This window comes from Aulonocara stuartgranti (assembly GCF_965226115.1).
Source record: "Aulonocara stuartgranti genome assembly, chromosome: 7".
In the NCBI taxonomy this organism is placed as follows: domain Eukaryota; kingdom Metazoa; phylum Chordata; class Actinopteri; order Cichliformes; family Cichlidae; genus Aulonocara; species Aulonocara stuartgranti.
The window spans coordinates 68,779,179-68,805,805 of NC_138945.1; the positions used below are offsets into that span (position 1 = coordinate 68,779,179).

The 26,627-nt window shown below is 42.0% G+C and overlaps 1 protein-coding gene and 1 long non-coding RNA gene across 5 annotated transcripts in view; one reads left to right on the forward strand and one right to left on the reverse strand.

Annotated features, from left to right (window-relative positions):
- Positions 1–19,296, reverse strand: part of LOC309710150 — a 394,879-nt gene extending 375,583 nt beyond the window's left edge. The window contains exon 1 of the long non-coding RNA XR_014277664.1: positions 19,284–19,296. This is a non-coding gene — a long non-coding RNA (uncharacterized lncRNA). The remainder of the gene's footprint in view (positions 1–19,283) is intronic.
- The window catches only part of cbfb (core-binding factor subunit beta), a 31,064-nt gene extending 4,688 nt beyond the window's left edge, over positions 1–26,376 (forward strand). The window contains exons 3-7 of one of the 4 annotated variants that reach the window (XM_082539402.1): positions 408–524; positions 16,491–16,607; positions 16,696–16,791; positions 17,909–17,970; positions 22,763–22,874. In XM_082539402.1, coding sequence (XP_082395528.1) covers positions 408–524; positions 16,491–16,607; positions 16,696–16,791; positions 17,909–17,938 — 360 coding nt within the window. In that variant the 3' untranslated portion in view covers positions 17,939–17,970; positions 22,763–22,874. Of the gene's footprint in view, positions 1–407; positions 525–16,490; positions 16,608–16,695; positions 16,792–17,908; positions 17,971–22,757 lie in introns of all 4 variants that reach the window. The other 3 variants (XM_082539401.1, XM_082539399.1, XM_082539400.1) reach the window with 3 other exon arrangements.
- The last annotated feature ends 251 nt before the right edge of the window (positions 26,377–26,627 follow it).

The window sequence follows — 26,627 nt, forward strand, 5'->3', positions numbered from 1 at the left end:
ATAATAAGTGACAGAAAAGGAAAAGTGGAAGTGTAAATGCAGCCGTCCCAAACGGGCCTTCAGCTCCTCTCTTTGCTTGGACGTCACTGGCTTCCTAATACAGAATTTTGACAGTTGTGCTGTACTGGCATGTACACTGATGCTAAAGCTGTGTTCATGTGTGACAGCAGTAACAGCATCACCATAACTTCACCCGCTGGATAGTGAAGACCTGTGGTACCAAAGTCCTGCATAAAATATATTGTTATTTTTCTCAGAAGCTAAATGAAAATGAGCATTTTGAAGTCAAAACACCAGTTGTCTAAAAAGTTATGTGTTGAGATCTGTTTTCAAAACTTCATGCACATTTCAAATGATCTCGTTTCACCTCTGACCGACTCAATTGTGCATTTTCCATTTCTCCACAGGCCTTCGTAGCGACAGGTACCAACCTCTCTCTCCAGTTCTTCCCAGCCAACCTGCACGGAGATCAGAGGCAGGTTCCTACGAGGGAATACGTCGACTTCGAAAGAGAGTCGGGAAGGGTAGGAGGAGTGAAAGATGCACCAGCTCCAGCAAACACATTTCTTTCATTTTGTAGTGTGAAGGGCAGCAGTCAGTGTCAAGCAGCGAGACACACTGTTTGCACCTTTAATCACGCAAACAGCAAAACCTCCACAGGTTTGAAAACAGATGTTTAGTCATGTGTGCTTGATTCATATGACGTTGACATTGTGAAACTTTTAACAAAAAAAATAGAGAAATGGCGTCTGCCCCTTTGCTTTCTGTTCCGCTTTTATTCAAGAAATGAAAATGACACCAAAGACCAAAAAAAGCCTCATGTGAATTTCTGAGTAGACGTGTATCAGGACACATTTGACTTCAACTTTTAGCCAATAACAGCTGACAGAAAAAACACTGATTTGGGTGTCAGGGGTCGTACAGGTGCCCACGATGGACTTGAAGGATCAATGAGCGTGTGGACGCATTTTGTCTTTTTTGCAAAGATAAGCTTTTAAACCAGCGTGGGCTGATTGTGACGCTGTGAACAGGATCTTGTTCTCAGAGGTGAAATCGCTGCCGAGCTTCGTCTCTCACGACAGCAAATTGATGAAAACCTTGTTTGAGGCCTGAGCCTCTTCTAACTTCAAAGAAGTTAAACAACTTAGAGAGCTCAGAAGATGTTAGTTTGCTGCTGTTTCCAAAGTAATATCCACTGCTCGGGAAACCGGCGCTGCCCTGTTTATGTGTATGTTAATTGTGTCCCCTGGCGCCAAGCCTGGACTCTTCCTATGGTTGTGTGTGTGCGTGTGTCAGAAGACCCTCCACGGACACTGGCCAGCTGAAATGAATGCCGGCTGGCGGCTCATTAAAAATGCATTCTGGGGAATCGATGGACCTCCGTGCCCTGAGGCTGACGGGCTAATCTCACACTGTTAATTATTTAGCTCAAGTGCCCTGACGTTGGGAACTCGTGTGTGTGTGTGTGTGCATGCACTCGTGTTAATGGGTGATTAGCATTTTGCAGACTTTGTGTTTAGTGTCAGGCAAAAGGATGCATGCGTATACGGCCGAGGCACAGTTTGCGTGTAAGACTCTCCTCTTCTCTGTCACCTTAATGGTGCTCACAGATCTATGAAGTTTTAATGAGGCCAGCACTTGTCAATGTAAAGCAGCTCAACAGTTGTTTCGTAGCACCAAAGTCGAGGCCTCGCTTTCTGTGTCTCCCTCGTGAGACGAACAACGCTGACGCTCGTGCTGACGCTCGTGCTGACAGCGTGGCGTTTGACTCCATATTCATGTTTTAAACTGAAACACAAACGAGTCCTTCTGCTCGCTGTCCGGCTCCTTTCATGCTTCTCCAACAAAAGACAGAACGATTTCGGTCTTTTCTTTGATGTAAGATTCATTTCCATTAAAAAATACAGGAGGGCGTGGTTTCCCGAGCGCAAACAATTCCACTCTGCCGTATCAGTGCAGAACCTTTGTTCGTGCACTCGGTGTACAGTTTCTGCAGCGTTACTCCACCAGTATCCCGTCTTTAGTTTCACGCACACAAACACACAAACACACACTCACAGCCTGCCTCGCTATCCCACTGGACCTTCCTGCAGAAGATGACTGTCAGGCCAGGCCAGAGATCTCGTGTACGTTGCAACTTCTTCTCTTAATTACTGTCACGGCTAACCCACACAGAGAAACCCGATGCTTGGGGATCGTTGGGGGTTTTAACTGCTTGCAAAACAATTGGTGCAGGCGAAAACTTTTCAAAATGAAATTACAGCACAGGGTAACTTTAGATATAAATGGGGTTATCGTTCTTGTAGTTCTCCTGATCCTTTCTCTGTTCGTTATTCTTTTGATTTTATGCCAACATCCATACTGCATCTCCTTTTTTCACTCTGCCAGCTGGACTTAGATCCAGATCCTTTGGGTCCCTAAGTTAGATAAATGGTAAAGAAAATGGGTCCACCCAACCCTCCGTCCACTCCCGGTATGTTTTGCACATATCCTCACTCCCACGCTGTGGGCTTCATCCCCCACTCCTTTACTCACTCTCATCCTCACTTCATTGCTCTACCCCTCCATTTCTCCCCTTTTCCCGCCTTCGTTTCCAAACACTGATGGTGCCAAACCAAAAGAGTGGCACAGCCAGGTTAAACTTGGCGACTGAGCATATGGTGTGTGTGTGTAAGAAAGAGGGAGAGAGGCAGGGAGTGTAGAAGTTACAGGCTCTCTGTTTTGCTGCAGGCTAATGGGAGCCAGCTGTGGAGGAGGTTAATTTTAGTGTTAGCTGCTAAGTTGCTAGCAAGCCTCTGAACAGGAACTGTAGCGCCGGCAGCAGCTTCGTCTGAAACAGACTACAGCACGGTTCTTATTTTAGAGTTTTGGAGCATTTAAAATGTCAAAACTTCCCCGGTCACTATGTTTCGGTTTGACTTTGCGTCGCGCTCAGCGTTGGATTGGTCTATCTGGGTCAGCCGTGCCTTGTTCAGAGGCAGGTGTGACCTGAAAATTAAACCCATTTCTAAATAAATGTTGGCTGATTAACGACAAAACAACTACACTATTATTTAAGTTTCAAATACTGAGTGGTGCTTTCTTCTGTAATCAGAGTAGTACATCGTGTTTAAGCACATTACATTTATCGTTATTCACATAAATATGTGATTTGTTAGATGCTTGTTAAGTCATTTTTTTGTTCATGAAAGTCCTTAAAAATCGCTTTTCCCCTTCGTTGATTCTTTCGTGGGAGTAACCACGTTTCTAAAATGGATATCTGCCTTTCTCGCCACATTCCCATCCTCCTCCTCTACTCCTCTACTCTGCAGCTTTTAACAGGACAGCTCGAGACACCGCCTTTTTCATTGACCCAAAAGAATCGAGGTGAAGAGGCCATAACACCGTTGGGTTGCTGTACTTGTTCGGACCCAAGGTGCTAAAGTAAAGGTGCTCTTTTGGATTGAGATGTGATGATTGTGCAGTCCACTTGTTGTCAGCAGTGTCACCAGTGTTGTGGCTTTCTGCTGCTGTAGTACATCTGTGTGAGGGTTTGGTGTATTGTTATTCAGAGATGCTCTTCTTGGTTGTTACAAGAGGTTTAATAGTGTGGATGCCCTCAAAGGCATCCACACTATTGAGTTCCTGTTTCTCTTTATTCTTTATTCCACTATAATCTAGTTGCTTCCGTATGTTTTTTGGCACTTAACTACTCCCTCAGTTTTCAGCCAATTTTCACCGTTCAAACTTTTAAAAATTCTGCTGTTTCTGCTAATGGGTACAATGACTTTTGGTGCTCATAACTTCTATACTTTTTGAGATATTGAATTTTTTTTTTTGCAATATTTTTTGTCCATTTCTTCCGCATTATAAGTGGGGTCACTGATTTTCCTCACTGGGTTGACTGGTGTTTTAGCTCATTGAGATGAGCAGCTGTTCTCAGACTGGGAGGCCCGGGTTCAAATCCCGCTTATGGCAATATTTCTTTCAGTTAACAGTTTAACTTTTTTAACTCTTTTCAACACAAATTTCAGCTTTTTCACCAATTTATTTTCAGCTGTTTTCAGAAAAAAACTCTTTTGAGCAGAAATTCTGCTGATTCACCTCTTTTCTGCAAAGTTTTCAGCCTTTTCACCTCTTATCAGCACAATTCTCAGCCGCTTCTGCTCATTTCAGCAGAATTGTCAGTCTCTCCATCTCTTCTTTGTGAGAATAAGCTTGGCTCAGTGAGATGAGTAGCTGCCTTGAGACCAGGAGGGCCAGGTTCGAATCCTGCTCATGGCAACATTTTTTTTTTTTCAGCAACAATTTTCTGCTTCTTCACCGCCATACAACTTTTTGCAAGTTTTCAACTTTTTCAGCTTTTTCAGCAGGCAACTTCAGCATTAAGGCATCCACACAGCATTTTCGCAGGAAATGCAAATTTTTCTAGTTGCAGTTGCCTTCTCCTCCTGACCTCAGCATCAGTAAGGTACTTTTGCCAAAGCTGCTGCTCACTGAATACTTTCTCCTTTCTTTACTTTTTATTGTGATACATTCGGATGCTCTTTTGCAGGATGTCCTGAGCATGTCTACGCGCCTAAATGCATTGATCTGCTGCTATGTGAGCGGCTGATTAAATATTAGCATTAAGCAGAAGTTGAACGGGTGTGCCTAATAGAGTGAATTTTTTGCGTGTGAAGACGCAGAAAAACTAACTGAAAACCTGTTCATGAACCAGGCCATTTTCAGTCATACGTGTATGAACTGTAAAGGTCTAGTTGTGTGAATGCTGTGTGATGGTTTTCAGCGCTGAGGCTCCGTCTCTGTTAAGTGTTCTGACTTTGATCCGGTACGACGAGCCTGCACTGACACTTTTTCTTCTGCTGTGAGAAGTAATCAGATCTGCAAAGTCGTCGAGCTTGCAACCCAAAAAACTTTAAAGGATCGTCAGGTGATAACTTACCGTTTGTCATGACAGCACAACTGATGGCAATTAACTCCACTTTTTATATTAATTCACACCACAAATATGTCGCACACCCAGTGGGCCTTACTTTCTCTTTGTTGGTGCCTCTCCGTGCCAAATGATTAGATACTATTATTGTGCCTGCAGATAAAAGTTGTTCCAGATCGATAGGAGTGAATAGAAAATATGGCAAATATGGACACAGCTGTTGATGTATGTTATTGCACCGTCGCAGCTCCACGCCAAGAGTAAACGGACAACTTTTGAGTCATCGACAGCTTTCAGAAGAAGAATGTTCGCAATCATAGTCACTCTGAAAATGTCGCTCTTTTTAGGTTAGATACACAACAGTGGTGCAAATCAGCTGCTGCAGAAAGTGGACATTTCAAATGAAGTCAATGTCAGAATTACACTGTACACTGTGATGGATGCAAAGTGCTTTGGCTTCTTTGATCAATGTGAGAAGACGCCAGCTGTGAACCTAAATGTGCATTTCAGTGTGTTTGTCTGCTTTGTGCTCCAACCTCAGAGTTGTTTTCAAAGATGGTGAAAAAGTTCTTCCAGATGGCAGCGATCTCTCTGACACACACAAGCCCTCGCAAATCATTTCTTATCTGACGCCTCTGCTGCCCTCTAATTTATTCATCGGCTTTAAGCCTCCAGGACTCTGTCACAGCAGCATCAAGTGTGCGTGCATGTGTGCGTGCGCGGTGTGCGGTGTTATGTTTCCCTCTGAACGGAAGCTGTGCCATCGGTGCGTGACTTGTCAGTGACATCATCAAAGCCAGACCACTAATTGGTTCCCTCTGCTACTGCTTCTCTTCATCCAAGCCTGTGTGTGTGTGTGTGTGTGTGTGTGTGTGTGTGTGTGTGTGTTACTTCTCAGACAGCCCGAGTGGCTTTTCCGTTCATTTTAATGAAGGTTGTTTGATTGAAATAAGTTAAAGTAAACTTTGATCTGAGCCCCACAGAGACACACATCCACACACACATCCACACATCCACACACACATCCACACACATCCACACACACATCCACACACACACATCCATGTGCTTCTCCTCCCACAGAGTATCATGTTTCCTGCTCAAGGGCTCAGATCAATGACCACACCCACTCCCACAATGCACTGTTCTGTCTAGTGTCCTCTGTTTGCATGCTCTTTGTGCGCGTCCCCGTGCTGCATGTTCACATCGTGTCTTTGTGTTTGAATGGAGCTCTCTTTCTGGACTCGGGCTTGAACAGAGCGCGAGCTCACTCTGGTGAGGAATCCAGCACGAGTGTGTCAGTCCCATTCCTCTGCTCTTAGTCCTTCTCTTCCAGTAAACGTGTGCTGAGCTGGAACAAAGTATGTGCAACAGTTCACCTGTGTGTTTCTGTCCCTGTGAGCCTCAGATGTCCTGACGCGATCGCACACTTTTCTCTTTCCCGTTGCTGTTTTTATTGTTTTCCTGCCTCTAAAGAAGGACAGCCAGTGTTCTGAGTGGAAATGTTTTATACGTTATGCAGTTTTATGTGTACTTTGTACCTCTGAGTTATTCTTCTTTTTTTAAGCTTAGGGTTCTCAAAATGTGGTCAGCGGGTGCACTGGCAGCATTTCACGTGCCCTGAAAGCACATCAAGGAAAGAATTCACTTCTGCTCATTTCATTCATTCATAATTCACGTTCAGAACGAGGACAAAGGTGAATGTGCTCTTTTGTTGCCGTCATCGCAGCGCCCTAAGCCTTCCTAACATTGACAAATACAGCTGGTTTTTCAGAAATCTCAGCATCAACAACAGTTAAAGTGTGAGCCAGCACAGAAATTTAGTGAGCAGTGTTGAACCACCATCCTCGTAAAAGACGCATTAACTAACTAAAGGCTTTTCGTGTGTTTGCTTTAGCTTCACACCCAAGCTCACAGAAAACCTTTAAAATGGTTTAAAGGGATATGTGTAGAAAACTCACAGCACGTTGTGATGTGAACTACACTGTTTCCCCATTAACTTACTACACTTTGGTCTCCATCACCTTTGGTTTGCATGTAAGTCTACATGGGAAAAGGGAAACTGCTAAATACTGAGAAGATGCTGGATGAGCACAGATTGGAAGCTGAGCTTTGAAACACGCTGATGTTGGCTGAGCTGCTTCAAACCCAATGAACAGGATCAGCTGCAGTTTGTGGATCGGTGTAGCGGCAACAGCGCGTTTCTCCACAAGAGAACGACGTGCCAAACACAAAGCGATGTCTGCAACATCATTATTTCAAACCTACAAGATGCATCTGTTTTCCTGCATCACAGTAAACATGGCAACCTGTTGCTATTTGGAAAATGTTGCTGCTTTGCTGCGAAGTTTTTTTCTTTGCCTGATCAGATATAAATCATTTTCTTGTTTGGACATTAAGCTCCGCCCCCACCTCCCCATCCTCCACACGGCTGTCAACCGTGTTGACAAAATCAAGCATGATGAAAATAATAATGTAATGAGAATAGCGAGATACAAAAAACACAAATGATTTGATTCCTGCTCCAGTAGCTGAGTAAAGCAGACTTTCTCCAGGTCACATGACACGGGACGTAACCTTCATCTCCAGGGTTTCTGGCTTTGGACCTCCTCTGATGTCCTGCAGCTTCTCTTCAGTTGCTGGACTGAAAAAAAAAAACACAAACACAATGCTTTGGAAATCTGCAATCATATCAGGTAACCTGTGTCTGCAGAATATTTGGCAATGCAAAATGTGCTGGTGCGTGTCAGCACGTGTGAGTCTTTGGAAAAATATTTAGTACGAGCTCGTGCTCTCTCTTGTTTGTAAGTGCATCTCCAGCATGTGGAAGGATTTGCATGATATTTCCATGAAAGCCATAGGAACATGCCACAGTTTCTGGCCCTCTGGTGCACACAGAAAGGACTTTGCATAGCAATGATGCACATTATGTGTCTCCGGGCAGTTAGAGATTCAGACTGGGGCAGGGCCAAGTCACTCACAATAGAGGCACCAACTGCCAGGAACAATTGTTTTGCAATACAAAGATATGACCTGAAAAAAGTTTCAACATTTTCGCTCTGTGAAAACTGAAAAGTGAGGCCTGTGAATCAGTTTGCACATAGAGAAAAGTTTCTTCTTCGTGGGTTCGTGTTTGTTTGTCTTCACCTTCCTCTCACATCTGTCTCAGATCATTTAGATGGAAGCTCAAAGTCCTATTTGACATCATCCAAGATGACCTGGCAGTTACTGTTTGTCATGTGGCGCGCGTGTGAGTGTGTGTGAGTGTGTGTGTGAGTGTGTGTGTGTGTGTGTGAGTGAGTGAGTGTGAGTGTGTGTGAGTGTGTGTGTGTGAGTGTGTGTGTGTGTGAGTGTGTGTGTGTGTGTGTGTGTGTGTGTGTGTGTGTGTGTGTGTGTGTGTGTGTGTGTGTGAGTGTGTCGCGTGTTGTTTTGCAGTCTTTATAATTACAGGGTGGAAAGGCAGAAGAAGAGAGAGTGGTCATACAGTAGAAGAGTACCCTGCTATTATACTTCTGTTGCTTTAGCAGGTGTGTGTGTGAGTGTGTGTGTGTGTGTGTGTGTGTGTGTGTGTGTGTGTGTGTGTGTGTGTGTGTGTGTGTAGGACAGACAGAGCAGGCTGTATTCAGCAGGGGATTAGAAACAGAAGGCCAGTAACGTGCTTTATCTACACCTGCTGCTGTCACACCTGGCACACACACACACACACACACACACACACACACACACACACACACAGGTCTATGACTTTAATCTTTGAGGTGAAAATACTTATCGCAGTTTAACAGTTAAAGGCATGACAGTCAACCTGTACTTTATATGTAACATCATTACTGTCAGCTCTGAGTTTGAGCCTTTTCATAAGCACTGAGTTAGTCATTCATTTGCTTTACATTTTCCTCCATGTTTGAGCCAAAAGTGACCATATTTGGACATGAGGGTGGACTGTGCTAAGCTAGCTCTAGCTAGCTCAGAAAGTACATGTGAGCACATCACACAGTTTCCAGTTATTGCTATTAAAGGTTCATTCGCAGAGAAAAACTGCAGCACTCAGTTTTTACACAGGTTGTTAACAGTTAACCACACAGCAGCTGTATTATGTGTTATATTATTACATTAAAAGAGGTCTTAAAAAACACAAGACGCTTAGCTGAAATCAAGAACACAGCTAGAGGTCACAGCCAACTGCGTAAGCACCAGCCTCATTCGAAGTGGTCAAGCTCTTAATCACACATACTTTTAAGCCTTCGAAGCCTTTAAAGCAGGGGTGGGGAACTCCAGGCCTCGACGGCTGGTGTCCTGCAGGTTTTAGATGTGTCCTGATAAAATGGGTAAATGACCTCCTCAACATGTCCTGAAGTTCTCCAGAGGCCTGGTAATGAACTAATCATGTGATTCAGGTGTGTTGACCCAGGGTGCGATCTGAAACCTGCAGGACGAGGCCTGGAGTTCCCCACCCCTGCTTTAAAGTAAACCCCACAGAGTTGTCATGGAGCTGCAAGCTGGCTTTTTGTACCAGGCTGTAAGTTTGTCGATTTCTTTGTTAAAGTTGGAGGTCTTTAGGGACTGACTCAAGCATGAATCCAAGGACCTGCAGTTTTTGGCACGTCTGTGTAAAATGGTGTAGTTTTACACCTCTGGAGACGGGAAATTGGTTTTAAATCGTTTTGTAGTTAGAATCGATTTTAATGTTATTGCATGCATAACATGGCTGCAGGATCAGTCTGTGTGACTGTAACCATGAAGGTGAGCACAGCTGTTTTAGCGCTTTATGGTATTTTCCTTTGCATCATTATTAGCATAATGATTCTGAGTATATTTCAGTGGATTAACCATTTCTGTCTGGTTTCATTGACTGATCACTATGGTTTCAAAACGACCTACATCAGCGATATCACAGCGTGTTCATGTTGATAACCAGAGATGGGCAGTAGCGTTACTGTAATCCCATTACTTTTTTCAAGTAACGAGTAAAGTAAGGGATTACTATTGCAAAAACGGTAATTAGATTACCGTTACTTTCCCGTAGGAACGCTGCGTTACTGCGTTACTAAACCGTGATTTTTTGCGAGAATGTCTCATGACAGTGACGTAAGCGAGTGTGACGTTCTGGCAACAGCTGTGTGCAGATCAACAATGGATCATATATGGAGTGCAGAGAGAGTATGAGCGTGCAGCGTTTAAAGCGTGGAAGTACTGACCTTACTTTGAGTTTGATTCCATAAAAAGTGACAAAAACATTAGTGTCCGCTGTGCGTGGGAAGAAAACTTCTTTTTACAGCAAAAAACCCCTAAACTTCCAAACAAGCACCGAGTAGCTACGACGTAATGGGAAACTCACAGAGAAACTCGCGGATTCTTCCACTGACCGCGGCACACCTGCACCAGGGTAACCCTCCGCCTGCCCCACTCCTGCTTTACAGGTGAAAATAGAGCAACAGGACCGCTGAGTCTTTGACTTTATTTATTTTCTGCTGTGTTTTACTTGCATCTATTTGAAAGACTGAGTGTAAACACAAAAAATATTTTATTTTATGAGCTGGAATGTGCAGAAAATAGGTTTAAATGTTAAACTAATTTCTTCCAGTCAGAGAATGTTGCAGATAATTAAATTTTTGCTTGATGCATAAAGTTAAAAGATTAAAACTAATAAAACAAGTTTTAAAAAGAGACTTTTCCATCTGATTACATTTTGTATGATGGATTATGCAGGAAGTAGAATTGGGCTGAAAGATCTATCACTTTATCACCTATTCAGGTTGTAAATCATGTTTATAAAAAGTAACTAAGTAACTAAGTAACTAATTACTTTTGAAAATAAGTAATCAGTAAAGTAACTGGATTACTTTTTGGGGGAGGTAATCAGTAATTAGTTACTGATTACTTTTTTCAAGTAACTTGACCAACACTGTTGATAACTATTGAGCTTCGATCCATCGATCTTTAGACTAAAATCCTAAATCTATATCTATATCACTAAGCACTTCTGGATGGATGCAAACTGCATTTCGTTGCCCTGTACCTGTGCATGTGCAATGACAATAAAGTTGAATTCTATTCTATTCTATTCTATCCTAAACTCTTTCCAAACGTCTCCCTCAGCTTCTCTGCTTTAACTTCCAGAGATGAGAAAACGAGGTCTGCTGGCTGTGAAAAGGCCGTCGTGTGTGCTGTGGATGAATCAGGAATGATTCATGTGATGTGCACTTTATTATCCTCGCAGCTGTCCTGAGACTGTTTTACAAAATCCCTCCATTCTTCAGAGCAGTCCGTGGTCCTGTATCATACGAGGCGATCACATGGGTGATGAGATAAAAGGAGCGAACGGGGAAAGCAGGCAGAAAAGAAAGCATCTGGCTGCTGACTCAGACGCACACAAGGGCACGTGTTTATTGTGTGAATAACACACACACAGATTTCCACATAGTCACTACAGATTGTCTTTAATCTAAATCACACACACACACACACACACACACACACACACACACACACACACACACACGCTGGTGTTTGAGTGACTCTTTGTAATCGACACATTCAACCCCCCAGACACTGATGTTACATTCTTCTGGATAATAACATAATTACTGCACTAAATGAGTCGGTGCCTCCAGCTTAGACAGTAGACACACACACACACACACACACACACACACACACACACACACACACACACACACACACACACGCCTGAAAGCAAAAAAGTTATGTGCTGAATTGTGGCGGAGGAATTAAAGAAGGCACGTTTTTGTGTTACTCGAATGTGTTTGCGTGTGCATTGACATGTGTAGGAGAGACGCACTGCCACAACTCAAAGGGCTGAAACACAGATACCCATTGTGATCACACACACTTTGTGGGCACTGGTCTGTGTGTGTGTGCGCGCTGTAGTGGGTTGTTGTGCTGACTAGATGGTTGGCATCAGGCTGAATGAAGGGCAGTATGCCAACACATCTCCCTCCATCTGCGTCACGCAATGTCTGCCAACATATACTCTGCCTTTCTCTTTGTTACACACACACACACACACACAATCTCAAAAGCACTTACAATAACCGGCGGCTCGGTGGATGTGTTAGCATGTGATACGTCTTTGCTTGGCTCAGTTTTTTCTGACAAAGTGGAAGAAAATACGATAATTAGATTTCTATTCTTTACACAAATGCAAATATTCACAGAAGAAATATAATTCACACTCATTCACAAACGAACTGGTTGTTCCTGTCACGTACAATCCTCATCAGCGGTCAATAACACATGAGGAGAATTTAAAACCAGTCAGAGTAACATGTCACAGTGAGCAGAGATGATCCACAAACACACCTGTGAAGGTCACAACAGGTCAGTCAGGATATTTCACCAGCCATCCAATCACTGAGGCTACGTTCACACTGCAGGCGAAAGCGCATCAAATCCGACTTTTCTGACCCTCTGCGACCATCTGTCCGATCATGGTGTGACAGTGTGAACGGCACAAATCCGATATTTTCAAAGCCGACCTGGGTCACTTTGGTATGTGGTGCTGAATCCGATACATATCTGATGTTTCAGAAAGCGACTGCTGTTTGATGGTCACGTCGCATTAAATCCGTCTTTTACGTCACCGACACAAGACAGACGCCAATTATCAGCGCCGGAGAAGACATCGCGAACGCTTCCTGACCATCCGGTGTAGATGTCAGTGAAACTGTTGGGAAGACAACGTGAACATTTTATTTGTTGTGTATAATCTGCAGAGTCTGACAGAAATCTGCAGCTAGAAGCAGCGCTCCTCTCTTAAACAGCAATAAGGATCATTATTAGGTTAATTACATTATTATGTAAATATTATTATGTAAATTATTATGTAAACTGTCATTTACATTATTATGTAAATAACAAAATAATTTAAAGCAAAAAATTGGGAAACGTAAAGTCCGAAGTCTTTATATTAAAGGGCCATCAGTCAAGCAATGCTGTTTGCTCTGGGTCTAAACAGAGCGCGTTTGCTGTCGCATTTTAGTTGTAGTGTGAACAAGCACACAAAAAAATCGGATTTGATCAAAAAATCGGAATTGAGCATTAAGACCTGCAGAGTGAACGCAGCCTAAGTGACCTCTTCGTGTCCATCATCAATCTAAGCTGTGTGAAGTACCAAGAGACAGACGAGAGCGAGCATGATGTCAACGTATGAGTGTGACAATGTTAGCCTCACTCATACGTCTGCATTTCTATGGATGGATAAGAAGCAGTACAAAAAAGATGCTGATTGTGACTCTATAATATCATCAGGAGAACCCCACCAAAGACCAACGCACACACGTGCACTGGTTTAAAATAAGTCGTAATTACTTAGCAAGAACCACACGACACTGCACCTATTCAACCAAACGTTAAAAGCAATTTACAAAAACGGAAAGAAGACAAAATATTCACTTAAGAAATAAATATATATATATTCAGTGCAATGCTGCGAGATTCCTGTGTTGAGGATTTAATGTTAGAGTCCAAAGAGAAATCGATCTGATCGGAGAAAAAGACAAAAGAAGCATTTTGACCTCAATGGAAATAAATCCAACACATCTCAGATTGTCACAGGCTCCACTGGAGACTCGCTGGTATAAAATCTAACATTCGAATAATGAAAATGATGAATCATTTTACAACTACAGCTTTTACAGGCATCACAGCACAGATTTGCCTTTGCATTACAGCTCACAGAGATGATCCTATCAAAGAGATAGTACGATTTGAAAGGCCATGGACTCAAAATAGTGAATGATTTCTCTCACAAAATGCCCAAACTCCAAGTAAAAGAACAAAATCGAGCCAAGGAAACTGTTTTTCATGCTTAACATCACTTAATAGAAGTCTGTATGCACGCTCAGCCCTTTAACACAGAAACAGCAGCGGCGCCCTGGTAAATGCACGGTTATGGGAAACCATGTGAAATATATTTAACCTCAGTAAACTTCACGTGTGATGACGAAGCACATAGGCACATGTGGTTTTAGAGTCTGTTTGTTCTTACAAGTGAAAACGTGAAGTTTGCTTCAAATGTTGTTGTGAGGAAGACTCACAGTGGATGGTCGCACTTTATAAAGTATGTGTAACTCTTACCAGTTAAATCAGTACATACATAGTCTCTGAGACCAAGAATAAGGCAACGCTTCACTGAGTGGTTCGCATTTCCACTGGATTTCACTCTGCTTGTTTTTCATATTCACTGCAGTGTGTGAGTTCTCCTGTCTTCACGTGTGTGTCTCAGTAAATGGATGTGGGGGTTGACATGGTTCTCTCTCAAAAGGAAGTCTGTGGTCGGGCCGTTTCTACATATTTTCCCCTCACACACAGACACACACACACACACACACACACACACACACACACACACAGACACACACACACACACACACACACACACACACACACACACACACACACGTGCGTTTTCCCTGTCAAGCTAAATGAAGCTTTCTTTTAAAAGCAATATGCAGCCCCACAGATGTGGAAGCCATTCCTCTTGCTCTCTCTTGCTTTCACACACACACACACACACACACACACACACACACACACACACACACACACACACACAGAAAAACATTCACTCGAATAAACACAAAAACCCACAGTCTCTTGGGGTGCGGTCTCCCCTGCAACCCCGGTGCAGTGTGGGTAGCTGTCGTAAAAGAGGTCCTGTGAGAGAGCGTCCAAAAATAGCCTGAGTAAAAATGCAGGACCATAAAGCTCACCCAGTGTCACTCAGAGAAATCCAGTCATCTGTGTGTCTGTGGATGTGTTTAAGTTTTGTTCATTCATACCAAAATACTTATTGATGTTGATAAAAATAGCCCCTCACAGCTTCCCACCCTGACAAATACACTCTCTGCATCTGTCAGAGGTGCTGCTTCATTGGGTTACAGACATCAGAGTAAAGAAAAGGACAAAGGCTGAGTGTCCTGCATCGTACATTATGAACTCTTTTGGCTGAAATAATTTCTTAAATCTTGTGAAATTCATTGTTTAGTCTGACTGTGTTTTAACTAACTGACTGTTTGTGGCTGCTTCTTCGGGGTTTTGCCTCAGTTCAGGGCGCTGCAAACAAGCTGATACTGATTTATTAGATATGGGTTTTTATTGATCTCTGAGGGCCTTTCTCAGGAGCACAAAGACTGGTAGAATGAGCCCAGTATGTTTTTGAGGAAGGGAGAAATGTGATCAAATATAAGCGTTTTTAAGGCATATTGAGGCAGAGGTATCTTTGGCCACAGCAGGCAGCTACACCCTGAATATGCTGCCTGCCCAGCAAGTCAAACAAAGTTAGACTAGACAGGAAATAAAGTGTAGCGTTTGAGCTATTGGTGTCGTGTGTTTTCTATTCCTCAAGTATTTTGATGGAACCCAAAAAACTCTAATTATTTTTTTATGTATTGCCAAATACTGAGAAGTAGTTCAGTTTGCAGCTACTTGAACAGCAAATCCAAACAGAGAAATAGTTTTGTGATCCTACAGATGCGAACGTGGTCTAAACTCAGTTCGTGCATACATGCAGACTGTGGCATACGCACCCTGACCACAGCCTGATCCTCTCCCAACGCACTGTGCTGCTCAGCAAACAAGGGAGAGACGAGGGCTCATGAAATATAAGTGAGCGCTTCTAGTCCCTTTATTATCACAGCTATTTCACCTCTCTCACTGACGGAAAGACAAAACAGAGACAAAACAAGGTCAAAGAAGAGTGACGTGGACAGTCTACTATCGATCGGCTAATGTTGTTCCGTTTCTCTTTCTGACTTAACTGAAAACACGTGACATTTGAGGCAAGATTACATTTATTTTCAATGAATAATGAAAGGGATGAAAGCTGTGCAGTCTAATGTCTGAATGAGACCATTAAAGAAGCCGCAGACCTTTTCCAGAGGCTTTGAAATTCAAATGCCTCTAAAAACGAACACAAAGAAGATGTTTTTGATATGCGACACTCACGTTTGATCATTTTAGCTACACTGTATCAAAGGAGTGAAAGCATCACTCACACAAACATTCGTGTACATTCAACGACCTCGACCAGTCGCACGTGCACACATCTGTAATTGCAAGTGTGTGCGTGTGTGTGTCATTTAATAGTCCGACACTCAGAGTCTCTGGAGAGGCCTTGACGTACTTTGTGGTTTTTCTGTTTCACAGACGATGGAGCAGGAGGGGTCAGTGGCAGGAAGGCGTCCACGTCCCAAACTCGGAGCTTTAACAGCCGATAGATTCTGATTTAAAGCCGTCATTTCGAATGAACTCGTGTTCACATGAAGCTGCTGCTCCACCCCAGGGCCAAAGCACAATCCGTGCACGCCCAGTGTTTCTGTCGTGAGGAGCAGATAACACATCTTTGTGTGATTCTTACAGAAAGAACTGATGTACTTTTAATATGACTGACTGCCATCTGCCTTAACAGCTTAGATGTAACTGTGATTACATGAGAGGAGTTTGAACAACACCATAAGCGCCGCAAATACTTAACCAATGTCACAACACATATTGGTTGCTATTTAAAATGGCAAATGTGGACATTAATGTGGTTCTCGCGCTGTCCTTGCAGGTCTATTTAAAGGCCCCTATGATCTTGAACGGTGTGTGTGTGATCTGGAAAGGCTGGATCGACCTACAAAGGCTGGATGGGATGGGATATCTGGAATACGATGATGAAAGGGCACAGGTATCACCAGTTCTGCTTTTTACTCAAATGTCTTTTCCTCGTCAGGAAACCAACTACGATCTTTCTTTGTTGTCGTTTGTGCTCGCAGCACGAGGACGCTCTGGCTCAGGCCGCGTTCGAAGAGGCTCGACGCAGGACGAGAGACTTTGAGGACAGAGAGCGATCGCACAGAGAGGATCTAGAGGTGAGAGACGAGGGATCGCCGACTATTTATGTTGACTATTTATCTCAAATTTCTACTTTATCTTGAAATCTTTCTCAGTCTTGCAAAGCCGGTCCCAAATGATTCTGTTGTGGTGAACAAAACAAAAAAACCTCTCATATATGTAAAGGTTGGAAACGTGACTCGTGCAGTAGTGTTTCATGCTGGGCCTCTCAGTGATGGCTATAGTAGCTGTAAAGCAGTACAGTGAACACAAACTGCAGCTCTGGAGGTCGCAACAAAGCTTGACGTGTAATTATTTTTTACGGTGCATTTTAGTGTGAAAAAGAGAATTAAATGGCAAAACGGCTCCTGCTCTTTTTGCCCTCTAACATATTTATGTCACAGACTGGCTTTGCAGGACTGGACAGAGCAAACAGCATCACCAACACAGCTTGCTTGTAGTGCAGTTTCTTGTTTGCAACTCTGAAAATAAATTGGCTCACTGAAAATGATTTTGATCCTCTGCTGAATTTTCTCACAGATGCTTTCAGACGCTGAAAGTAGAAAAGTATCAAAGTGAATTAAAAGTAGAAATGTATCAAGAGTGTAATATATATCTGCAGCATCAAATTTGTAGTATCGCTTTCCTTGCTTAGTGCTTGGGGTTGTGTGATGTGTGCTTGTGTTCTGTAGTTTGTTTTTAATTATTATTCTTTTTCTTTAAAGATTATTTCTGTAGTTTGAACCGTAGGTTTAGTGCATGATCAGTTTGGCGGTAATTCTAATCTGATAATTGATCTGACTTGATATTCATGAACTATTGAATGACTACAGTTTTGTCAGGTTTCCCAAAAGCCTCAGAAGGGAAAGTAGTTTGCTCATTCTGTGCATTCCTTTGAGAAGTTTAATTGATGCAAACTTGGCAAAACAAGGTGATGTGTTCATTTTAGTAGTTCAAATGTGACCTTTGAACTGCACGTAGATGCTATAAACTGATTTCTAAACTGAGATTCTGTAGGTTTGAAATTTGAAAGTGTCCCAAATGCATTTCATTGCTTGAGACAAACTCACTTTCCCAGCAAGGCTTTGGGGAGATCAGTGGCATCCTTCCTAAGCTGACGCCCTCCGAATGAACCCCAAATTGTTTATTTTTTAGGACCCTGTGGTTTCTAAAATCTGGGACTGATGACACACAGACAGCCAGCAGAAAAGAACAGGGTCTGTGTCCTTCATTTCTCACCATCTATCACACTGTCATGCACTAAACCACCTCGTGTGTGTGTGTGCATGTGTGCGTGTGTGTGTGTGTCCACAGTTTCATTTGTGTATCTGCATTCTTGTTTTTGTCCATTAATGTCTGTGTGTGTCTCTCAGCACCTGCAGCATTTTCTATGTTTTTATTTCCACACCGTGTGTGTGTGTGTGTGTGTGTGTGTGTGTGTGTGTGTGTGCGTGTGTTCATGACTGTGCATGCTCTGCAATGAATTTTATTCCTATAATTTTACTGTGTTTGTTTAATGCTTGAATGGTGTGAGAGACTCGGTGAGCACAATGTGATGTTTCATAGCTAGTTTGCAAAAGGAGACACACAGCCGACTCAGGCACAGCTTTGTGGCACATGGTCCTGCAGAAATGAAAGAAAAGAGAGGCTGAATGTCATCGTGTGAAACAGAAAGAAAGATTTGATCCAGGTTGCCTTTTATGTGACTGAGCTCATGTGGCTTCCCCGAGGCTGCGGCAGAAAAAGGAAACCTTGTGTCTCTCACTAAATCAGTAGAAGCACCATCACTAGCTTCTTTAACACAATGTATAAACGTGTTGTTTCCATATTTAAAATGATTTTGGACACATCGGCAATCAGAGGATGGAAACTGTTCCACTGTGCAGTAAAGTAACCGCACGTGAAGGTCGTGTTACTAAAACGCATGTTTGAGATGGAGCACATGAGCACATTGTTGCTATCCTTATCAGTATATATGAATCATAACGTATAAAGCTTAGCTTCATACATATGGAGATCAAAATAATATAAATCAATAATAAAATGATAATAGCTCACGTGATTTTATATCAAAGAAAAAATGTGCACTGACCCTGAGGAAGACTCATGGCTGTCTAAAAGCAACGGCCCCACAGATGATTTTACATTTCAATTCTTGTTTCATACCAAAAGAATCAGAGTTTGTAGAGTTGCTAGAAACAGCAGCCACAGCGGATCGCGCTATGAGCTTTTTGTTGTTTTCTCTGGGTGTGCCTGACGAGTGTTGCTGAATAGCTGCACAGATTCAGCCTCTGCATTTCTGTGGTCTGAACTCCACCTCTCCATCTGTCTCTCTTTCTCTGTAACTCTCTGTGTCTCGCTAGCTGGTGATCGAGTTATCTCTGTGTCCTGTCTGAGCTTCAAAGGCAAAGTTAATTTCTTCTTCTCTCCAACAGAAGAGAAAGAAAAAAATGAGCTGAGGCAAAATTCTCGTTTCTTTCCTCTTTTTCAAAATAGAAAGGGGAGGGAAATTTGATTGTTTCACCTGTACTGGAAAACACACATGACGATAAGAAGATTAGGCCGATTAGTAGGTTAAGAAAATTATGTTGCTCCAACTTTGGGTTGAGAAGTTTTCAAATAGATCAGCAGCAAAACGTTGACGTCTTTTTTCTCCTGTGAATGCTGATTGAATATAAAAGACCAGTCATTTTGGCAGACACAACATTTTTCATCCAAACGCAGCGATATTCCAGTTACTCAAGGTCAAAGGGTGCCTGTCACAATGATGGATGTATAAGCAATAGATGCATTTTTAATACTGCATGCATACACACACGTGGTGTGTTTAGCTATCCCTGTGAGTGCTCGCCCTTTGCTGCTCCTGCACAAATAATATTATTTTACACATGCGCCGTCCAAACACTCAGTGCTGACTTCTGTTTGAGTGAATCGATCGGAGCTCTGACACTTTGGATGTACTGGACACTCTAATTGAACAGTGGGAATCGGGATCCTGTGAAATCCTGACGCACGCTGATCCATCTCCCAGTCCGGTTACATTATGTGATAAAATGAGCTAATGTACAGCAGACTAATGGGACAAGAGCAGGAGCGCCACAGAACTGACAAACATCCGGTTTTCTTCCGTGCACAAATGTGATTTTCCAAAATATAAACACGCTGCCAAAAACCCCACGCTTAGCTGATGCTGTCAGTCCAGGTGGTTGTGTGTTTGTGATTGTGTTTACTGATAAGAGGGACAGTTATTCTGCTGTTGTTTCAGATCAGTTCAAACAAGTAGAATTTAGTTTCAAAAGCAGAGTGAATCGAGCCAACCAAAAGCCTCTTTATGCAGTCGGCCTGTTTAGCCTTACGTACCGGGTGAGTGATAGCAAAACCTAAACATGCGATTTGCTCATGAGCACATCTGTTGCACCGGCCTCAGTGAAAGCCTAACCTCTATTCTCACTTTAAGGCAAACCTACACCCGACGTGTGAAAATGTGACGACTGGCCGAGGGTCCCCTTCGCTACGATGTCCTCACGTCAGCGGTTTAAAACTCAATCGGGTCCCCACTAGGATAGCTAGACAAGTGCATTCACACACAGTCACACGTGCACTCCAAGAGCAGAGAGATTTGGTGGTGAATGATGAGCTGCCACTAAAAGCATTAATATATCATTAGTATTGATTGCCATCAGACCCCCTGCTTTGACTTACACACACACACAAATACTGTACAGGCACACGTGCACAAACTCGCAGATACAGCACATTTGCTCCAAGTTTATCAAGACACACACACACAAACACGCACGTGTGCACACTTGACACACTATTGAGTTGTGGTTAAGCAGCCTATAGTGGTACAGAAGGCTCGCATCTTTACGTGGATCAATACAGAGAGCTCTTCTGGCCTTATGATTACTGAGGACCACTCCCTTCTGCAGAGACAAACACTCGCTCAAGCTCTCGCTGTCTGATTAAAATCTTGCTTGTTTCCTGAGATTTTGGATAAACGAAGGTGTGTTTAGTCACATAATTAACTGCTACGTGCTGTTAATGTTAGAGGGAACAGTTTGTTTGTTTTTCATTTTTCAATTTGACCACTGAGAACACAGAGCAGCAACATGTCCTCAGCCAAATAATGTGAGCACCAAAACAACATATTTCAAAAGTACAATTAGCAGTCTTCTTCCTTATCACACACACACACACGTAAACAAGCATCACGTCGTACCCGGTGCTCTTCTCAGAGCAGATTCAGTGAGAGCATTTCTGAAAATGACCTTTGCTTCATAGCAGTAACTATGATTGTAACTGGTTTTTAACTACCAACAAGCAGGTACTGGAAGCAAGTTGCATCACAACTCTGTAAGTAAACAGCTGGCCAAGTAAACGCAAAACACAAATACTTACATTATGTGCTCCGTTGTTAAAGGTGCTTATTATTCTTAATGTTTTACATCATCTTGCATCTAAAACACGAGACTGTCATAGTCACGATGGTTTATCTGTAATAGCTATCGAGTTCAACCCAAACCTTTTGCCTCAGTATCCCAGTTTTCTTTGGGTTTCTCCGATTGGCTCTGAAAAAAGCGACAGAATAATCCAATATGACATTTTCTGGGGAGTACATACGCACATGGCACAGATGGTGCTGTGTGATCAATTAACTCAGCTTTGATGCAAGTCAGTCTAAATGAGCCACGCATTAATATTTGATGGTTGCAGCGTTGATAGAACAACAGAAAGCTTTCCAGAGGAGACTGACAGGGCCTGGAGTCAGTCTGGCTAAGAGGAGTTAAAATGGTAGCATGACATAGTGTGTGTGTGTGTGTGTGTGTGTGTGTGTGTGTGTGTGTGTGTGTGTGACTGCGTGTATGCTGCTATTATCGTGAGTCACTGAGATGACACAAACTACATTCCTCTTGAACTAAGCAACCCTTTACTATCTCTGTCTGCATTTCTGTCTGCTCTGCTCTCTGCTTCACCTCTCCCCCTTCTTGCTCTCAGTTGACCCCTGCTAAACTCCCCCAGCTATCACTTAAATGTAAACCTACAACCACAGGTTTTTTGGTTTTTACACCAAGAGACCATGCTACGGCGCAACAAACACGCGGACACTAAACCCACATATTTTTAAAGGCCTCGTCTCTCGACCCAATAATCTGCTTTGTTAGTGTGTTTGTCTGCGTCAGCCAGTTTATCTCTCTGCCTCTGCCTGCCTGTCTGCCAGTTACCTCAACTAAAATATCAACATCGGTAAAGTGTATAAACAGCAGCACAGTCGTGCTGTAATGAAGCTCTCTGAGTACCTCTAATGGCAGTTTGGGGTATTGCAACTTTCTTTTGTAATTCTGTGTGTGTGTAGAGTCTTTTCAACATGAAAATCAGACTCTGTGTAAAGATTCTTACCTCAAGTGAAGCTTGGCATGTTTGCTGTTGCCATGGTGCTGGGGGCGGGTCAGAGGTGGCCATATTTGGATGAGAGCGGCTGAGTTATCACATAATGTTAGCGAGCTGCAATCATAGACTGTATGGGTCCAGTATGCAGACACATGCCTTGTAATTAGTGCTACATAAAACACTATTATAAGTTAATTGGAGCCTCTGGCATGTCACTGCATTAGATGATTGCATAAATCACCAACAACACAAATGTTTACTGAGACGTCTCTGTGACTGGAATTAGCAGCGATGAAGGTGAACTCCTAACGTTAAGCCTTAATTAAGTGTTAAAGAAGATTTATAAAGAAAACTTTGCTCTCACAGTGGTCGTAGTGAAAGGCTGTAAATATGTTTACTTCTGTTTTAATTTGGGAGTCTGTGGGCATTGGCATTATTTTGAAGTTCGCCCCAGACTGGAGAAATCCTTACATTTCTTAACATGTGAAAATCTGTACTCAATTTATTGTCTTTTTTCTCTCTCATCCCTTCCTTGCCATCTCTTTCCTCCTGTCGTCTTAACATGCTCTTCTCTTTCCCCCTCTTCCATCCTTTTATCCCTCTCTCTCACCAGTCCAGACGACAGCAGGACCCCAGCCCTGGCTCAAACATGGCCAACGCTGACATGGAACACAAGATGCGCTGAGGAGGAGGAGGAAGTTATGCAAGGAGGAAGAGTAGAGAACCCGTGCCGGCTGTCCATTCACTTTCAATGCAATCAACTGAAAAAGAGTTGAATGAAACTGCAGTTGTAGATCAGTTGTTTCTAACGATGAAGGTTTCGCGTGATCATTTCTACATGCGACTCGTTTTGTTGTTTTCAATATTTGAATGTAGATGAAAATTGATTGAATTGAAAGTGAATAAAAACCCTCGAAAAAAGGGCCGAGGACACAAAGGACCTGGGCAAAAAGTAGTTATATGAATATTTAAATGTTGAACACGAGCAGTTAATGTTACAGGATATTGTAGATGTGACACGGCTTTCACGGATGTCATTCAGATTTAAAAGCTTTAATATTTTTTGTCCAGGTCTGAAAGAAAATCGATGGATAGGGCTAGTTTTGCATACCAAAATGTATTTTCTATTACTATTACTGTTAAAATAGAGCAAGAGTGGTTGTCAGAGGGCTTTAATGTCATTACGGGGGAGGGAGGGCAGAAGCTGAAAGAAGCAGTTAAAGAGAGTTTGTTGTGGCCTGAGGTCACAGCTTACCAGCATCAAAGGTGTTGGAAAAAATTTAAATAATTTTAAAAAAAGGTTTCTGCATTGTTCAGTGTTGTGTAACACTTAATATTTGTTAGCATGCCCTTGTTTACCCCTATTATACCTAGCTCACGTCCTAAAGCCTGCTGTTTTCTGAGACCAAAGTTCACTTTGCTGGAAAGGGGAGGGGGGGGCGGAGGGGAGGGGGGAATAAAAGAAGAGGGAAACTTTACTTGCATTTACTTTTTTTTTTTTTAAGATAATTTTGCCAGGCTCTAGGGTTTAACAGCATTTGCTGTACTGTAATGGTAATTATCTATGAAAACATCACTATCATAAGATACCTGTGACGGTGAAATAACAGGTAATGTAGCAACAATCTGAAGGTAAGACAACAACAAATATGCTACAGTATCAGTGGCTCTGGAAGCAACTGGGAAAATTGTGTTTTTCTGGAGAGGGTTGGTCAGTCCGTGTGTCTTTTGTCTTCCAAGGGTTTCATTGATTGGGATACAATCAGTCTTGGCCTTTCTTTAGATGCATGAAACCAAACACAGGCCTGCCTACGCTCGTTGTTGTTCCCCACGTGGCCCGTCTATCATCAGAGCAATCGTTACAGTGCGTCGATTTGGAATAACAGGGTGATTCAAAACCATGTCATCATAGTGCTCCTGCTGCGGACCCCAGCAGGAGCACACAAAGGATCTGTGTCCTCATAGGACTTTTCAGATTTTCAAACCAAATGTCGCCTGTATGAACGATTTTTTTAAAAAGAGGTCGCCGTCTAATGAATCAGATGTATCTCCGAAATCTGGGATTTTTTCTTCTTCTCTTGGTTCATAAAAGATATATTCTATATATTGGAGATATGTGGTTTTCATCAGACAGTGAGCATCTGTCTGATCCATAACAGTTATATAACCCATCCATCCAGATCTGTCACCCAGATATTCCTTATCAGAAAAGGACAATAAAACCTAAATGCAGTCTAGCATCCCGTGTCCTGTTACTGCGTGATGAAATGGTATGTTTTTTGTTTGTTTTGTTATCATTTTTGTTTGTGTGAAAGTCATGATGTTTACTTTTTATATTACTTCTCACTTCTGTATATGTACTCGCTTTTGTTCAGCTTTCAGCTTTCTTATGAAGCAGCAGCGGCTGCTGTGCTTTTCTAGAGTTTAAAAGTACAAAATGTGTCCAGAAATTTGGGATGTTTGAGGACTTTGATGGATTTATTTTCCACATGTTCTTTTATTAATGTTATTATTTTTATTGCATTTGTTGTTATTTTATTTTAGTTTTTTTTTTTTTAAATCCACTTCCTGGGTTAAATACATTGACTGTGGATTAACTTATGTCCTGTTACCAGGCAACATATTTTTTTTATTTTTTGCAGCTGAAAGTTTATTTCAGTTTCCAATGTATTTTAAAATTAGTACAGTCAACGTTTTCATTATAATTATTATAACCAAGAAAACTCTTTGTTCCTGCCTTTCTTTCTTCTCATTGTTAGCAGTTGTGTCAAGATTGACATAAAATTAGAAAACTCTTCTTTTTGTACATTGAAAGCCACGAGTTTGTAACATTTTACATGATGTTTTGAAGTAATGTTGTTGCTAAGAAATGATAGTTTAAATTAAAATAAAAAGAACAAAAACTTAAACTCAAACAACGAAAAGAGACTTGAGGAAGTCGTACGTTATTTTTAAGTTAAGGCCTCGGGATCCAAATGATGCCTTAACTTAAAATGATGAAGGACTCATTTTTAACCAAAACTTCACAGAGAGTCCATCCTCTGTTTCCCCTTGCTTCAGGTAAAACAAAATAATACATTCTGGTTTTCAGATATACATGAAAGGATTTAATAACGTTAACCTAAGGTTTTTTTGTCTTCTCTCCCCCATTGGAGAATATTGAGAGCACAGAGAAATGCTTACCTTAGTCTCCTCATACCCTCCAAAGTCAGCTGGCCTTGTGACTCAGTGCTTGATAAGTTCAAGAACGTGGAAAATATATGATCTGTCTGAGGTTACCTTCAGTGGGATAAGTGGTGGATTATGTTGTCTGGGTTTAGCTCGGTGTTATGTTGAAAAGTTGAGACATAGCAATCAGATGCCACTGAAGACTTTGAATAGGGTGAGTGGACGAAGGGACAGAGTGAATGTGCATATAAAGCAGGTTATACCATAAGATGGGGTTAAAGTGATGCTGGTTTGAAGTTTTCATACTTTTACATGAATGCTAGCTGAGGTTTTAATGGGGCTGTAGCCAGTCTTGAAATTTTCAGGATTAAGGAATTTGATTTCATTCAGTGTCAGTGATGGTAAAAATGGCATTTTCACCATTTTTTGGTGGAAATTGAGCATTAATGAACCATTAATGAACCGGTACAGCACAATGAAGGGGTAAGAAGTAGGTGTTAAAAGCAGAATGGTATGAGGCATTTTCAACTAGGTTGTGTTTTTGTAAATTGATAGCATGTGTACCAAATTTGGATAAAGCATTCTGTGATAAATGTGGGATTTCTTCCACATGGTCAAATCTGAAATTATATATCTATGGATTTTAACAGCGTCCTCAGGTAAAGAAAAATTAGCCAGATAAGACTGGAACTTCATAACCAAGTCAAAGATTTAGGTTGTATTTAGTGAACATGCAGCCCTCATCAAATTATAAGCACGCCTCAGGTGGAGTCCATCCCTCAGTTTTCTTAATGCAGGCATTAAGGCAAACCATAAAACATTTTTTCTTCTTCTTCTTCTTTTTTTTTTTTACCTAAACTGTTTATGTTCTTAAGTGTTTAACTTATTTATACTTACAACAGCTCTGTGATATTTAACAGCTTGGGCATACTTTCAGTTTCTCCTGCCTGCTTGTGGTCTATGTTTCCCTCTCTTTTAGGGTTGAGCTTGTCCTCCCAAAGAAAATATGAGATACTCAATTTAAAATGTTGGATGTTTTTCAGAATAAACCTGTATTAATTCTTTGATTTGTTTATGTCTTTTTTTCAAACTAAATATAGCAGTTGAATGTCTTTGAATCAATGAAACTGGCATGTCAGTTTTTCCCTAGACTATATATGTATATCCAATTCAAATCAATTTTATTTACACAGCGCCAAATCATGACAGCAGTCAAGGCACTAAGGTCGACCCTACAATAATACAGACAGAGAAAAACCCAACAATCACATGACCCCCTATGAGCAAGCACTTTGGCGACAGTGGGAAGGAAAAA